At 42.1% G+C, this 15596-nt stretch overlaps 1 protein-coding gene across 1 annotated transcript in view; it reads left to right on the top strand.

Annotated features, from left to right (window-relative positions):
• Window positions 1-15596, top strand: part of PRPF6 (pre-mRNA processing factor 6) — a 69091-nt gene that overhangs the window by 26258 nt on the left and 27237 nt on the right. Inside the window, exons 7-9 of the mRNA XM_077117619.1 lie at window positions 9417-9511; window positions 9967-10123; window positions 10956-11118. Coding sequence (XP_076973734.1) covers window positions 9417-9511; window positions 9967-10123; window positions 10956-11118 — 415 coding nt within the window. The remainder of the gene's footprint in view (window positions 1-9416; window positions 9512-9966; window positions 10124-10955; window positions 11119-15596) is intronic.

Below are 15596 nucleotides of genomic sequence, written 5' to 3' on the forward strand. Positions count from 1 at the left end.
GAATAAAAAGGTACTTGCAGAGTCCCCCTGGGGGACTTGGAGAAAGGAGGAAATATTAAGCTTCCCTATTTGGGGAATTCCTATTCTTCTTTTTTTTTTTTTTTTTTTACATGGGCAGGCACCAGGAATCAAACCCAGGTCCTCTGGCATGGCAAGCAAGCATTCTTGCCTGCTGAGCCACCATGGCCCACCCTCCTATTATTCTTGCAAGCAGTGGGGACACAAATTAAATAGGGTAAGCCCCTAAGAAACTTACTCCTACAACGGAGAAGCTAAACTTACTTATAATTATGCCTAAGAGTCACCCCCAGAAAACCTCTTTTGTTGCTTAGATGTGGCCTCTCTCTTTAAGACAACTTGGCAGATGAACTCACTGTCCTCCCCTGTCCGTGGAACATGACTCCCAGGGGTGTCCATATCTCCCTGGCAATGTGGACAGGACTGCCAAGATGAGCCAGGATCTGGCATCAGGGGATTGAGAAAGCCTTCTTGACTAAAAGGAGGAAGAGACAAAATAAAGTTTCAGTGGCTGAGAGATTTCAGAGTTGAAAGATTATCCTTTAGGTTATTTTATGCATTAAATAGATATCCCTTTTTAGTTTATGGTGTATTGGAGTGGCTAGATGGAAGTACCTGAAACTGTTAAACTATATTCTAGTAGTCTTGATTCTTAATTATTGAAGATGATTGTATAACTATAAAGCTTTTACAATGTGACCTTGTGATGTGAAAATCTTATGGCTGGCGCTCCCTTTATCTAGGGTATGGATAGATGAGTAAAAACTTGAGGATAAAAAATAAATAACATGGGAGATAAGGGGTTAAAAAAATTGGGTAGATTGCAGTACTAATGGTCAGGGAGAAGGAGGGATAAGGAGTATGGGATTTTTCTTGTTTTCTTTTCATTTCTTTTTCTGGAGTGATGCAGGTGTTCTAAAAATGATTGTAATGATGAATGCACAACTGTGTGATGATTGGAAAAAAAAAAAAGCAAATGGCCCACATTGCCTATGGCCTCTCACCTACCATTTTTCTTTACTTGTGAAAGTGCCCACATGTCCTCTTAATTTGTATCTAATTAATTTCTTACCTATTTGCTCTAAAAAAACCCTTCTATTTGAAAAAAAAAGAAGATACTCTGAGTGCTACTTGAAACAGTCAGTAAATCTGGAATCCTAATAGTTTCTTGAGAATGTAACTCATCTTTCAGTTCTCTTCTTGTAAGTACTTTGTCTCAAGGTAAACAGATTTCCGGTGATGTATGATTTCAATTACAAATATTTGTTGAGATGCTGCATTCAGAATGGGCTGAGACCACCCCCAAGGTGCACACAGGTTGCAGTGTGTTGGGGGTGCTGAAGGCACACTCCACTTTAGAGGATCAGGGCCTTAGAAAACTCTGCAAAGCAGAAGCCATGAAGGGATGCATTTTAATATTCATTTTCACAAAAATTAAAGAGTTTTCAGAGGAGGATTGTGGGAAGATGGATGAATGGGAACCTCCAGGTGTTAGTCCTCCACACAAACAACTGTTAACTGGCAAGAGCCATCTGAATTGACTATTTTGAAACTCTGGAGTCTCTTGGAATACTCTGCTGCATCCAGGGAAGAACTGGAGGAAGAAGGCTGATAAACTGGTAATATTAGTGAGTTTCATCCTCCCTACAGCAGCTTCCATCCATCATCCCTCAGCTTTGGGGCAGGTAGCAGTGGGGACTACAGTCCAGGCTCCTGGTACAGCTTGTTGGTGCCGGGGTGAGTTGTAAGGACGTAGGCTTCCAAAATCCAGGGGAGTGTGGAATGATTGCTGATCACAGCTTTTGATTAGCTGTATCAGATTGCTGAAGGGCCAGGTCTGAGGGCGGCTGTTGTTCCAATCACCCTCAGTAAAAGTGACAGAAGAGTCTTGAAGAGCCAGTACCTTTTTTTTTTCCTTCTCTTTTTTCTTTCTGCTCCCTGTCTAGAAGCAGAATTAGTTTTGAAAACTCAGTTTCCTGGCTCCAGCCTTCAACAGCCACAAAATCAACAACCTGACAATCCCCGAGGAGCAGGAGAATGAGATTCTTGAGTTATAGCAAGATAATACTCAGAATGTCCAGTTCCCAATGGAAAATTACAAAATACACAAAGTAACAGGAAAATATGGTTCATTTGCAGGTAAATAGAAATTACCAGAAACTATCCCTGAGGAAGCTTATATGTTGGAGTGTTAATTAAAGGCTTTAAATCAGCTGTCTTAAATATGTTCAATTAGCTAAAGGAAGCCAGGTTCAGAGAACTGAAAGAAATTAATAAAATACTGTCTGAACAGAATAAGGAGATGGAAATTATAAAAAGAAACAAACAAATTTTGGTGCTGCAAATTATAGCAATTGAAATGAAAAACTCATTAGATTCAACAGATTTGAACAGGCTGAAGAAAGGATCAACACACTGAAAGACAAGACAATTGAAATTATCCAGTGTGAGGAGCTGTTCTAGTTTGCTAGCTGCTGGAATGCGATATACCAGAAACGGAATGGCTTTTAAAAAGTGGAATTTAATAAGTTGCTAGTTTATAGTTCTAAGGCTGAGGTAATGTCCCAATCAAGCAAGTCTATAGAAATGTCCAATCAAAGGTATCCATCCAGGGAAAGATACCTTGGTTCAGGAAGGCCGATGAAGTTCAGGGTTTCTCTTTCAAGTAAGAAGGCACATTGCAAACACAGTCAGGGCTTCTCTCTCAGCTGGAAGGGCACATGGCGAATACGCCATCATCTACTAACTTTCTCTCCTGGCTTCCAGTTTCATGAAGCTCCCTGGGAGGCGTTCTCCTTCATCTCCAAAGGTCGCTGGCTCATGGACTCTCTGATTCATGGTGCTGCAGCATTCTCTGCTCTCTGAATTTCCTGTCTCCAAAATGTTTCCTCTTTTATAGAACTTCAGAAACTGATCAAGACCCACCCGAATGGGTGGAGACACGTTGTCACCTAATCCAGTTTAACAACCACTCTCGATTCTATCACATCTCCAGAGAGATGATCTAATTACAGTTTCAAACATACAATGCTGAACAGAGATGAGAAGAAATGGCTGCCTTTACAAAATGGAATTAGGATTAAAACATGGCTTTTCTAGGGAACACACATCCTTTCAAACCAGCAGAGGAGCAGAAATTAAAAATAATGAAGAAAAGTGAACAGAGCCTGAGGGACCTATGAGATACCATCAAACATACCACATATGCACCATTGAAGTTCTAGAAGGACAAGAGAAAGAAAGGGGCAGAAAAAATATTTGGAGAAATGATGGATGAAAACTTCCCAAATCTAATGTATTTACATATCCTGAATGCTCAACAAACTCCAAGCAGGACCCTTAAGAGCTCTATACCAAGACATATCTATCTATCTATCTATCTATCTATATAGGCTTTTAAAAAGGGAACTTTATGAAGTTGCATGTTTACAGTTCTAAGGCCATGAAAACATCCAAACTAAAGCAAGACTATAGAAATGTCCTGTCTAAGGCATCCAAGGAAATATGCCTTGGTTCAAGAAGTCCAATGAAGTTCAGGGTTTGTCTCAACTGGAAAGGCACATGGTGAACATGGTGATATCTACTAACTTTCTCTCCAGGCTTCTTGTTTCATTAAGCTCCCCCAGGGGAATTTTCCTTCTTCATCTCCAAAGGTCCCTGGCTATGTGGGCTCTGTACCTTTTTCCAAAATGTTTCCCTCTTTTTTTATTATTGTTACTATTATTTTTTATTTATTAAGAAGTGACAGCTTTATTTAAGTGTTAGGATAGAACAGCAAGCAGTGACATGCTTCTCCTTCCCCTTTTTCTGTTTGCTTTTCCAAAAAGATGAGAAATGTGGAAGATTTGTTGGGCCATTGAGAGAGCATGTACTAATATACCAGATATTAACAAGGAAATTTGATACAAGGAAATAAATGAATCAGATCTTTTTAGTAATATGGACATTTCAAGACATTTCTTTTCAGCTAGGTGACACAAATTAAAGATGATAGTGAATCTAACAGACTTTAGTAAAGGATGATTGGACTTTTTAATTGCACCCATTGCCACATTTGGAAATATCAATGAGGTAATAATATTAGTAAGAAGTAAAAATCATATTAATGGTTTTGAAATCCATAGAGTGGAGCAGTACATTTAAATTATTATGTTAGGAGTAATTTTATTGTAGAAAATTTAAAATAGTGACAAAATTCATATCTCTAGAAACCTAGATTTATGACTGGTATCAGATTAATTTCTTAACAGTTGGAGTCATATTATACAAAGTATGCAAGTTACTTGGTTGCTTTAGTTGCAGAATTTTATGATAAGCTCAGAATTTTATGTACAGGTTACACATTAGAAAATTAGTGGAATTTTAACCTGGCCTGTGGATGGTGAAGAAATTAGTCAGTGTACAGTGATTTAAAAATTAGTTGCCTTTCAAATGAGTGAGTGTGGTCTATTTCAGTAAGTTTTGAAAATATGTTACCATGGGTCTAGAGAAATGGGATATTCCTCCTCCCCTATGTTTGTTTTGGATATTATTTGAGAGCAGTGGATTTTTGTAGATATTTCAAACTCTGACTCACTTGCTTTGTGGATAAGTAATTAAATGGATTATAATTTTACAAATATGGTATAATTCCTGGTTATATGAGTCTATTGTGGTTGGTACTGTAGTTGGAAAGATTTTTTTTTTAATTTATCTTGTGTTATCAAACCAAAACAACATACAAACATGAACATTCTTAACATACAAACATTCTGTGTATGGTGTACTATCAGTGGCTTACAATATCATCACGTAGAAGTATATTCATCACCATGATCATATTTTAGAATATTTGCATCACTCCAGAAAAAGAAATAAAAAGAGAAAAGAAAAAACACACACATACCACCCCTACCCCTCCCTCTCATTGACCACTAGTATTTCCATCTGTCAATAGATTTTAACCTTTGTTCCCCCTATTTTTTTTCTATACCCCTTGCCATTCCCTTTCATTGTTCATTAGTATTTCAATCTACTCAATTTATTTTAACATTTGTTCCCCTTATTATTTGTTTATTTTTAATCCATTTTTTAAAATCATCTGTCAATATCGTAGATAAAAGGAGCATCAGACACAAGGTTTTCTCAATCACACAGTCACATTGCAAAAGGTATATCATTATACATTCATCTTCAAGAAACATGGCTACTGGAACACAGCACTACAGTTCCAGGACTTCCCTCTAACCTCTCTAATATACCTTAAACTAAAGAGGGGATATCTATAAAATGTGTAAGAATAACCTCCAGGATAACCTCTCAACTCTGTTTGAAATCTCTCAGCCACTGACACTTTATTTTGTCTCATTTCTCTCTTCCCCTATACCAAGACATATTTTAGTAAAATTTTCAAAATCCAAAGAGAAAGGATTTTGAAAACAGCCAGGAGAGAAGCAGCTTTGAAAACAACCAGGAGAGAAGCAGCTTGTCATATGCAAAGAATCCCCAGTTAAATTTACAGACTCCATGGAGGCCAGAAGACAGTAGGATGGCATATTTAAAGAAAGAACTGTCTACCAAGAATTCTATGTCTGGCAAAATTGTCCTTCAGAGTAGAAGGAAAAATTAAGATATTTACAGATAAAAAACCAAAAGAGTTTAGTATGAGAAGACCTGCCTTATAAGAAATGCTAAAGAGAATCCTTTAGGCTGAAATAAAAGGAAACTATACAGTAAATCAAAGCCATAACAGAGAACATTGATAAAAGGAACTACATAGGTAAATATAAAATCCTGTACTATTATACTTTGGTTTATAACTGCTTTTTACCCCCAAATGACTTAACAGACATGTGTTAATGGTCATATAATGTATAGAAATGTAATCTGCAGTCTGAGCCAATAACAATATAAGGGGGGAAGGACAAAGATGTATGAAAGTAGAGCATTCTATATCACTGAAACTAGTTGGATACTAGTTGAACTAAAATAATTATAGGAGTTCATTATGTAGTTTAGATATTGAATTCCTATCAGATAAATAATTTCTAAATATATTCTCCTATTCTATAGGTTGTCTCTTCACTTTCTTTTTTTTCTTCAAATATATAAATATTTTTATTGTAAACAAATATACATGGTTACATTAATGGCTCACAGTATCATCACATAGTTGTGTATTCATCATGATCATTTTTTTGAACATTTGCATTTCTTCAGCAAAAGAAAGAAAAAAGAAAAAACTCATACATACCATGCCCCTTACCCCTCCCTCTCATTGATCACTAGTATTTCCCTCTACCCAATTTGTTTTAACATTTGGTCCCCCTATTATTTATTTATTTTTAATCCATATTTTTTACCCATCTGTCCACCCCATAGATAAAAGGAGTATCAGAACAAAGTTTTCACAATCACACAGTCACTTTGCAAAAGCTGTATCATTATACAATCATTTTCTGGAAACGTGACTACTGGGACATAGCTCTCCAGTTTCAGGCCCTTCCCTCTAGCCTCTCTAATACACCTTAAACTAAAAAGGGGTTATCTATGTAATGCATAAGAATAACCTCCAGAATAACCTCTCAACTCTATTTGAAATCTCTCAGCCACTGACACTTTATTTGGTCTCATTTCTGTCTTCCCCCTTCTAGTCAAGAAGGTTTTCTCAATCCCTTGAGTCCCAGCTCGTTCTAGGATTTCTGTCCCATGTTGCGAGGGTGTTTACACCCTTGTGAGTCATGTCCCATGTAGAGATGGGGAGGGCAGTGAGTTTGCTTGCTGTATTGGCTGAGAGATAGGCCACATCTGAGCAACAAAAGAGGTTCTCTGGGGATGACTGTTAGGCTTAATTTTAAGTAGGCATAGTCTATCTTTTGTGGGGCTAAGTTTCATAGGAACAGACCCCAAGATTGAGGGTTCGGCCTGTTGATTTTGTTGTCCTCACTACTTGTGAGAATATCAGGAATTCTCCAAATGGGGAAGTTGTTTTTTTTTAAAGATGACAACATACGAACACGAACATTCTTACCATATGGTCATTCCATTCTTGGTATATAATCAATAACTCACAATATCATCACATAGTTGTATATTCGTCACCATGATAATTTCTTAGAACATTTGCATCAATTCAGAAAAAGAAATGAAAAGAAAAAACTCATACATACCATACCCCTTACTCCTCACTCTCATTGACTGCTAGTATTTCCAACTACCCAATATATTTTAGCCTTTGTTCCCCTAATTTTTTCCTATCTCCCTTCCCACTCCCTTTCATTGATCACTAGCATTTCAATCTACTAAATTTAACGTTTGTTCCCACTGTTATTTATTTTTAATCCCTGTATTTTACTCATTTGTCCATACCGTAGATAAAGAAGCATCAGACACAAGGTTTTCACACTCACGCAATCACATTGTGAAAGTTATAGCATTATACAATCATCCTCAAGAAACAGGGCTACAGGAACACAGCTCTACATTTTCAGGCACTTCCCTCCAGCCTCTCCAATATACCTTAACTAAAAAGGTGATATCTATATAATGCGTAAGAATAACCTCCAGGATAACCTCTAGACTCTGTTTGAAATCTCTCAGCCATAGACACTTTGCCTCATTTCTCTCTTCCCCTTTTTGGTCTAGAAGGTTTTCTCAATCCCTTGATGCCGAGTCCCAGCTCATCCTAGGATTTCTGTCCACATTGCCAGGGAAGTTTTCACCCCTGGGAGTCATGTCCCATGTAGAGGCAGGGAGGGCAGTGACACTTGCCGTGTCAGCTGAGAAAGAGAGAGGCTACATTAGAGCAACAAAACAGGTTCTCTGGGGGTGACTCTTAGGCCTAATTTTAAGTAGGCTTAGCCTGTCCTTTGCTGGAAAAAGTTTCATAAGGGCAAACCCCAAAATTGAGGGCTTGGCCTATTGATTTGGTTGTTCTCACTGCTTGTGAGAATATCAGGAATTCTCCAAATGGGAAAATTGAATATTGCCCTTTCTCCTCATTCCCTCAAGGGAACTTTTATAATACTTCTTTATTTACCGTTCAGATCATCCTAGGATCAGGGCATCACACTAACCTGAACAAACCAGGTCACTCCCTATTCAAGATTCCATGTAATTATGGTATTCAAGTAAACTGACCATACAAGTTAAATAAAATAATGTGCTGCCCAAAATATAAATTTACCACCAAGTAAACATCTCTCTCTATGTTCTCACACAGAAGTTGAAATTTGAAAATATGGGCCATATCATCCTTTACCCAGTATTCTGATTTACCTTAGTCCTATACAGATCAGCTTCATTCATATCTCTCCACAGTCTGATCACTTTTTCAGCTTTTTATCAGTTGTTAAATGGGTAATGCTGAGTTTCATAGGTTCAGTGTTCTAACTCTGAGTCTCAGGTGTGAAATACCAGAAATTTCAGGGAATGACCAGGTTATTTACCAATAGCTCAGCATCTCAGAATTTAGAAATATCAGTTACAACTCCTAAATATATGTGACTGCTATAAGAGCTTACAATCTAGGAACCTTTACAGTAGGCCCCAACCTGATAACCAATGATCTCAACTTCAGTACTCTGAGTTTGTATATTATAGTAAATCCATATGAATGAGGCATGATAATATTTGTCTTTTTTGTTTCTGACATTTTATTTAACATACTGTCCTTAAGGTTCATTTACCTAGTTGCATGCCTCACAAACTTTTCATTTTCTTAATAATGTCCTTTGATGCACAAAAATTTTTAATTTCGATGAAGTCTTTTATATCTGTTTTCTCTCTGGTTGCTTTTGCTTTTGGTGTAAAATCTAAAAATCAATTGCAGTTACTCCATAATTGTGTTATTTTGTATTTAGTTGCTTTTTTGTACTGTATTGTTTTCTCTATTTTTTAAATTATTTTCTTAGTGGTTAACTTTGATTTCAATGAACATTTTAAACTAGTAACGACCTAGTGTCACTAGTGTACAATATCTCTGCTCCTGTATGTCCCTCTCTGTTTATGTTGTTACTGGCTCACATCCCTGTTTATACAGTGTATGTCCATCAACATAGATTTGATGTTGTCAAATAGCATTTGTCTAAGTCATATGGGGTGAAATGCTTATTTTTAAAAAATGTAGTTGAAATTATCTTTTACTTTTTGATTCCTGGGTTTCACTCGTTCTTAGAGACAGACCCTTTTTATGTTCACCAGGACTTTCCTAGGACTTTTATGGTTTCTTTGTTTACATAAATCATTGTAGATAAATTTATCATCATCACAAAGTGTTCTCTGAGTGAAGGTGGTTTCTACAGCCGAAGTCTCACACTCTCTGGTCGTCAGGGCTGTTGGGGGGCTATTCAGGACCCACTGTTTTCCTGGGGCTTCCCTGGCTATGTCCACCTGACTCTTGGCTTGACTTGTCTTGCCAGGTGTCTGATTCAGTGAGTGGGCAGACTGTGGTTGATCCCAAAGGCTATCTGACGGACTTAAATTCCATGATTCCCACACATGGAGGGGACATCAAGTGAGTATTTGGCAGAATCAGTGGGTTTAGGATGGGAGTTGAAGTTGCCGAGAATGTTTTCTATGCAGCCAAAATATTATGTGGCTGTTTGAAGAAAATATATTGTGAAATATTTGGCGTTTCATTTAAAACATAATTGTATCCATTTGTATATATTAAGTGTTTAAAAAGATTCCAAGTCTGTGCCTGCCCTTCACAGGGTAGCAGTCAGCTTGCTTCTTATTCATTTCCTCATCAGTGCTCAGCACCTGTGCTTGTCCTCTCAGCAGGTTCTCAGATGTTGGTGTGAATGCTAAACAGAAGCTTGGAGTAGTGGTGACTACAGCTTTAAGTTGATTCATGTCACTGGGACTTCAGATTTGAGAATTCTTTCAGGCTCTGTGCATCCAGCCTTCTCCATGAGTCTGGGCGCATCCCTGGCAGTGTGATGGCTGACCCTCTGTGCTTTCTTCTAGTGACATCAAGAAGGCAAGACTACTCCTCAAGTCTGTTCGAGAGACGAATCCTCATCACCCGCCAGCATGGATTGCATCAGCCCGCCTGGAAGAGGTCACTGGGAAGCTACAAGTAGCTCGAAACCTTATTATGAAGGGAACAGAAATGTGCCCAAAGGTAGGATTGGATGCTGAGGAGGCTGTAGCCTCTGTGTCTATGCCCTTAGAATGCCAATGGAGTAAACTATGGAGAATAAATGTTTGCCTTTTGGCATCAGAACTCATAGATCACAGGCAGAGGAGGATGTGAAACGGTCGGGGAGAGCTTTGCTCTACTTGTTTACCTCAGAACAAAGGCTGGTCTGCCATCATTGTAGTGGCAGATCCCTTTGCCCTACTTCCTCATCACCTAGAAGGTCATTGGGCATTCTTAACTAAAAAAAGGCTCAATTGCCAACTTGTCTATATCTGATGTAAGTACCTGAAAGGCTAATGGTAACTTGAAAGATACTATGTCAGCTTTAAAAAGAACTATAAAACTCTCCAAGTAAAGTGACCATGGGCTTGATTGTGTGGCCTGAGGTCCTCCTGATGGGGAAAGGAACCCTCATACTCATTGTGCCAGAACAGTGAGTGTGCATCTGCCCTTACCAGCAAACATATATGCAGTCACCAGCCTGTACGTTGCTCTTTTGTTTGTAGTTGACTTTTCCTTCAGGGCAAATTGTGTTCTTTTCTCATACCATCTTTACAATCATTGTGTGTGGTCCTCTCTCAACCATGGGTGTGCTAGAGCCCACTGCCCAGCACTGCCAGTACAGGGAGGACCTCTGGTGCTCACATCTTTGAGTCCGAGATAACTGTCATTTGATTGTGAACTCAGGGTCCCATGGGTCAAATGCGCCCAGCCCTATCTCAGAAGTGCTCTGACATACTTCTGGGGGTGCTTGACTGTTCTTTTGGGGTTCCAGCTTATAAGAGCTGCTACTGCTCTTCTCTTTGGCCTGTAGAGTGAAGATGTCTGGCTGGAAGCAGCCAGATTGCAGCCTGGGGACACAGCTAAGGCTGTAGTGGCCCAAGCCGTTCGACATCTTCCCCAGTCTGTTAGGATTTACATCAGAGCGGCAGAGCTGGAGACAGACATTCGCGCGAAGAAGCGTGTCCTCAGGAAAGGTGAGCCTACCGGGGACAGCTCTTCAGAGAAACAAGTTGTCCCTCTGAAAGGGGAACTGTTCCTTCCCTTCATATTGCCCATGTTCTTGAAGAACAGCTTTCCTATTCCTTTGCTCAGGCTACTGATGAGAGTAAAAATGGTGATATTTCCCCAGCCCTTTTGCTGGGCCTGCTTTCCTTAGCGCTTGGACCCTCCATGGAGGGTACAAGCGGGTGCCATGGTGGTAGAATCCCACTCTGAGTTAGATGTTGGGATCCACCTCTCCCTTTGCATGTTTCCAGCTGTGTGCCCCTGAATGAGGTAGGCAGCCACTGTGGTCCAGTTTTCTTTACTACAAAGAAAGGAATGATACTGGTCTGAACCTACCCAGGGCTGTTGGCTGACTGACATCGTACTTGGAGCACAACAAGCCAGGGGCGGCCCATAGCAGACCCTGTGGTGTGCTGGCTGTCTGCTTTCTGATACAAGGGGGCCAGCACATGTGAAAGACACAGTGTCCCTTGGTGTTAACAGTCTCACCCAGTCACATGGGCTCACCAGAGCGGCACCTGAATTAAACTTCTTCCTCTGAGGTGAGCAGTTTGATCTAATGAAACTGCAAAACTTTACACTCAGGAGGGCCTTACCTTCTTGCTTTGTGCTTTGAACAATTGAGCATTTGCTGTAAGCCACAGCTATCTGGTAAAGTGAGGAATGGTTTATGTGCAGGGAGGCCAACTGCCTGGATAGAACTTTTATTTTTTAATTATTATGGAATTGATAAAAAGAACAGTATTTCTCTTTGAACCACAGTAGATGCTACTTTTGGACTTTCCTCTATAACGGGTGTTAGCCAGAGTACTGTTCTGGAGTTAACTATGCAAACAACTTATCCTACCTGAATAGTGTATTCTGTGTAAAATAAGGAGCATTTTACAGAATCAGGCAGTGTTCAGTAAGAGATTTCTAGCTCTTGGTTTTTAAGATGTGTGTTTGGTGAAATATCAGATGAAGGCTTGTTTTGCAGGGACTTCTACACTGAGGGCCTGGGCTGCAGATGAGGGGCTTTTTGCTGAAGGCCACATGTGTTCTGCCTTGCGTGTGACATGTGCTCTCCAGTTCTCCATGGCCGTGAATGCTCACATGTGTGTGTGTTTTCCTTCAGTGTATCTGGCTTCGCAATGTAGCCTAGCTGCCTGTTGAATACTCAGGGTCAGTCTTGATAACGAGGCTATGAACAGAAAGTTAGTACCGGTTTTGGTTTGTAGACATGAACTTCTCATCTTCTTCAGCCAGGAAAGTTGTTCTCTGATGAAAACCACACCAAACTGTATAATTAGCATGATTTATTGGGAAAGTGCCACTGGATTCTCCCTGCCACAGATTGATGGATGGTCTGAGCTTCTTTGTGGCCACTTCCCTATTCACTGCCAGATTGTTTGGCTTCGTTCCCAGTTGGCTTCAGATTGTAGAGGAAAAGCTCCTGGAGATGGGCCTGTAGGGGATGTTGAAGTGATTTCTGCCCTTGGAGGTAATTGCAGAAGTGGCCGTCTTGATTGGCATGGCAGGTGGGCCTCCTAGCTCTGCTTTCTGTCATACAGAGGTGTGCTGAGGTAGAAAGGAGCATGTCCTGCTAGACTGGCCTGAAATTTCTGCTGCTGCTTCCCTGCCTGATCCTGGCTGTCCCCTGATCTTGGAGTAGGGACAGAGCCATGCACTGCTTTGTTTAGCTGTTAGGGAGCACTTAAAAGACAGCCATCACTCTAAGGACCTGAGTTTTGAAAATTGAGGTGACAGCTACTTCCATTGGTAGCTTAGGATACCATGCCATGTCTTGGTGGCACCTGTCAGGGTGTGTCTCTTTGTGGCATGTGGGAGATGAGCGCTGGGTTCTAGGTAGGTAGAGCTGTGGTCCTGGTCCCCTGTTGGGAGAAAGGCTGTCTGTGATAAGAACATGGGCTTCCAGTGCTGGTTTGAGACCTGGGTGTGACTATGTGGCCTTGCCTTGGTGCTTGACTGAGCATTGCTGTACTTATCTGGAAGACTGGGAGGAGGGTTTTCAGGATGGACGGAGGTGACACATGGCAAGTTCTCAGCAGTGTGCAGCCAGTGAGTGGTGGCTCTTAGGTGTCTGGTGGTCTGGGGCTGCTGGATTGTTGGCTGTCTCCTGTCAACACCCTTAAGGTAACTTGTGCTCATAGTGATCTCTGTGAAGTTCTATTTTATTCAGATAGTTAATGTGATTGTATAAAAAGGGAGTTGGTTTTTATGACACTATAAACTCTGGTCTGTGAAGCATGGCAGACTTCATGGCTGTCACAAATACATCCTGACTGCAAGTACAGGGTATGGCACATGTGGCCAGCTTCCACCCACTCCCTCCCAGAGCAGTAGCTGCTCTTGTATGAACACCGTGTCCTCTTCATGCTTGTGTTTGCTCCACCAGCTCTTTCCCAGGTTGGAAACATGTCAGGGTTTCAGGGTTTCTTTAAAGACCTGTACTGATCACAGTGCTTCCTTTGCACCTGCTGAAGCTCATTCACGCTGTGGGTGGGCTGGTAAAGCAGAGCTTCTCTGAGGTAATTTAACACGGTCTTGAGCTGACCTGTGAGAAGCCCCTTGTAAAGTATCACAGGGATCCGCAGTGGCCGCCGATCTGCCAGAAGCCAAGATGCAGGCCCTGCCATCAGCCTGGGCGTGTCTAGGTGCAGCCTCAGTCCCACCTGGGCATTCTCTGACTCAAAGATGAAATTGCCAGCGTCACCATCACCAAGAATTCTCACTTAGAATAATAAAAGAGGGAAAAGAGGGGGGAAAATAGCTTTCTATATTACTGATGGCCTCCCGCAGCCCTGACCCCCACCCCTGCATGTAGCACAGATAAGGAAGAGCACGCAGCTCGAGGTTCTCCCTTGCCACCCACCTGTGTTCCCGTTGCCCCCTGCTGACATCTTTGCTGCTCTTTACCTCGAAAGGTGACCCAAACCTTTGTTTCTGAAAGTTTGAATCCTTACTGGTCTTGCCTTTTTTGCTGCAGTAGCTCCCGTTAACTTTTTTTGGGGGGGGGTGGGGGTGGGCAGTGCTTTTCATTTTACTGCATAGAGAGGTTACTCTAGTCCAAGTTAAAGGTGGCCTCCAAGTGGTGAACATCATGAAAACGGAGGTTTTTAAACTGAGACAAGGGTCCCCTGTAAGGGGACTGACTCTGGGAAAGCATGAGCTTCACTGAGCCACAGGCACTGAGAGTCGTGGGCCGGCAGCCAGTCTCCCGCACTGCACCACTTCTCCAAGTTCCGGGACTACTGCGGGCAGACCCTTAAACACCCTCCCTGGCTTCTTTTTGTTGTGGCTGCCAGCTATCGTGTGGGTAGTGGCAAGGGTCTCCCTGCCATTTCCTGCCTGGATTCTCCTGGGGAAATTACCCTTAGCCCAGCAGGAAGCAGGTCAGCCCCTTTTCTTACCTCGTGAAAGGCTCAAAAGACTGGGGTTCTGCTTCGTGTGGAGCATGTGTTGTATGAATATATCAATAAAATTGCTTTGAAAAGGGAGAGAGTGGGTTCTGGATGGCAGACACATGATACAATTCCTTTTCCTCAGTAAAATGACTTGCGGAAGTGGGTGGCAGGAGAAGGAGACTCAAATTGTCAGGAAGCGAGTGGAGTCTGGTTCAGGGTTGTCAAACCTCTGTGGAAGCTCGGGGCTGGTGTCGTGCCCATTTGCTTTCACTCTTGTAAACGGAAATGCTCAGGGGTGCTCAGAGAAGCCCCTGTCTACAGGCGGGCACCCCTGACTCTGCCGCACGGCAGGTCAGCAGTCGTGCCCTTGTAGTGGGTTTATCTAACCAGCCAGGGCTGTGTGAGGACACCAGGAGGCTGAGTGACGGGAGCAGCTTCAGCTCCCAGTGCAGTCAGACCCCAGCCCCGGGCTTTGTGGGATCACCTGGGGCCAGGACTTGAGAGCGCAGATGCCGCCAGTGGGCATGAGGCGCCTGCACTGCAGGGCCCTGGGCTTGCACCCCTGACACTGGGAGGTGCAGCGTGTGAGCCCCCTGGAGGCATTAGCTGGATCCTGTGGGGTGGAGGCCATGGCCCAGGTACTTCTCCTAGCTAGTGTACTAAGTGGTAGGGGCATGGCAAGCCAGTGGGTCCTGTGGGCCTTAGCTGTTATTGCTCTTCTTTTGCTGTGAAATAAGCTGTGGAATGGTCAGAAGCAGATGGTACAACTCCGTGGATGGCAATGCCGGCAGAAGCATTTTAAGCAGGGAAGGCACATCTGTCCCAGGGAGACCCACTCTGCCCCTCCAAGATGGAAGGGGTACCATGATGTTAGCTTGCTGCCTGGCTGCCAGCTATTCCCCACAAGGGGCAGTCCCTGTGAGGGGACCAGCCCTGGGTTGTGGCGGGAAATAGGAGCACCCAGCGGTACAGTTGTCACATCAGACCTGTGAGGGAGCCGAGTGGACGAGCCCCGCACAGCTAGGCTCCTGCCTCCATGCCCT

Source organism: Tamandua tetradactyla, chromosome 1 (genome assembly GCF_023851605.1).
Source record: "Tamandua tetradactyla isolate mTamTet1 chromosome 1, mTamTet1.pri, whole genome shotgun sequence".
Lineage (NCBI taxonomy): Eukaryota > Metazoa > Chordata > Mammalia > Pilosa > Myrmecophagidae > Tamandua > Tamandua tetradactyla.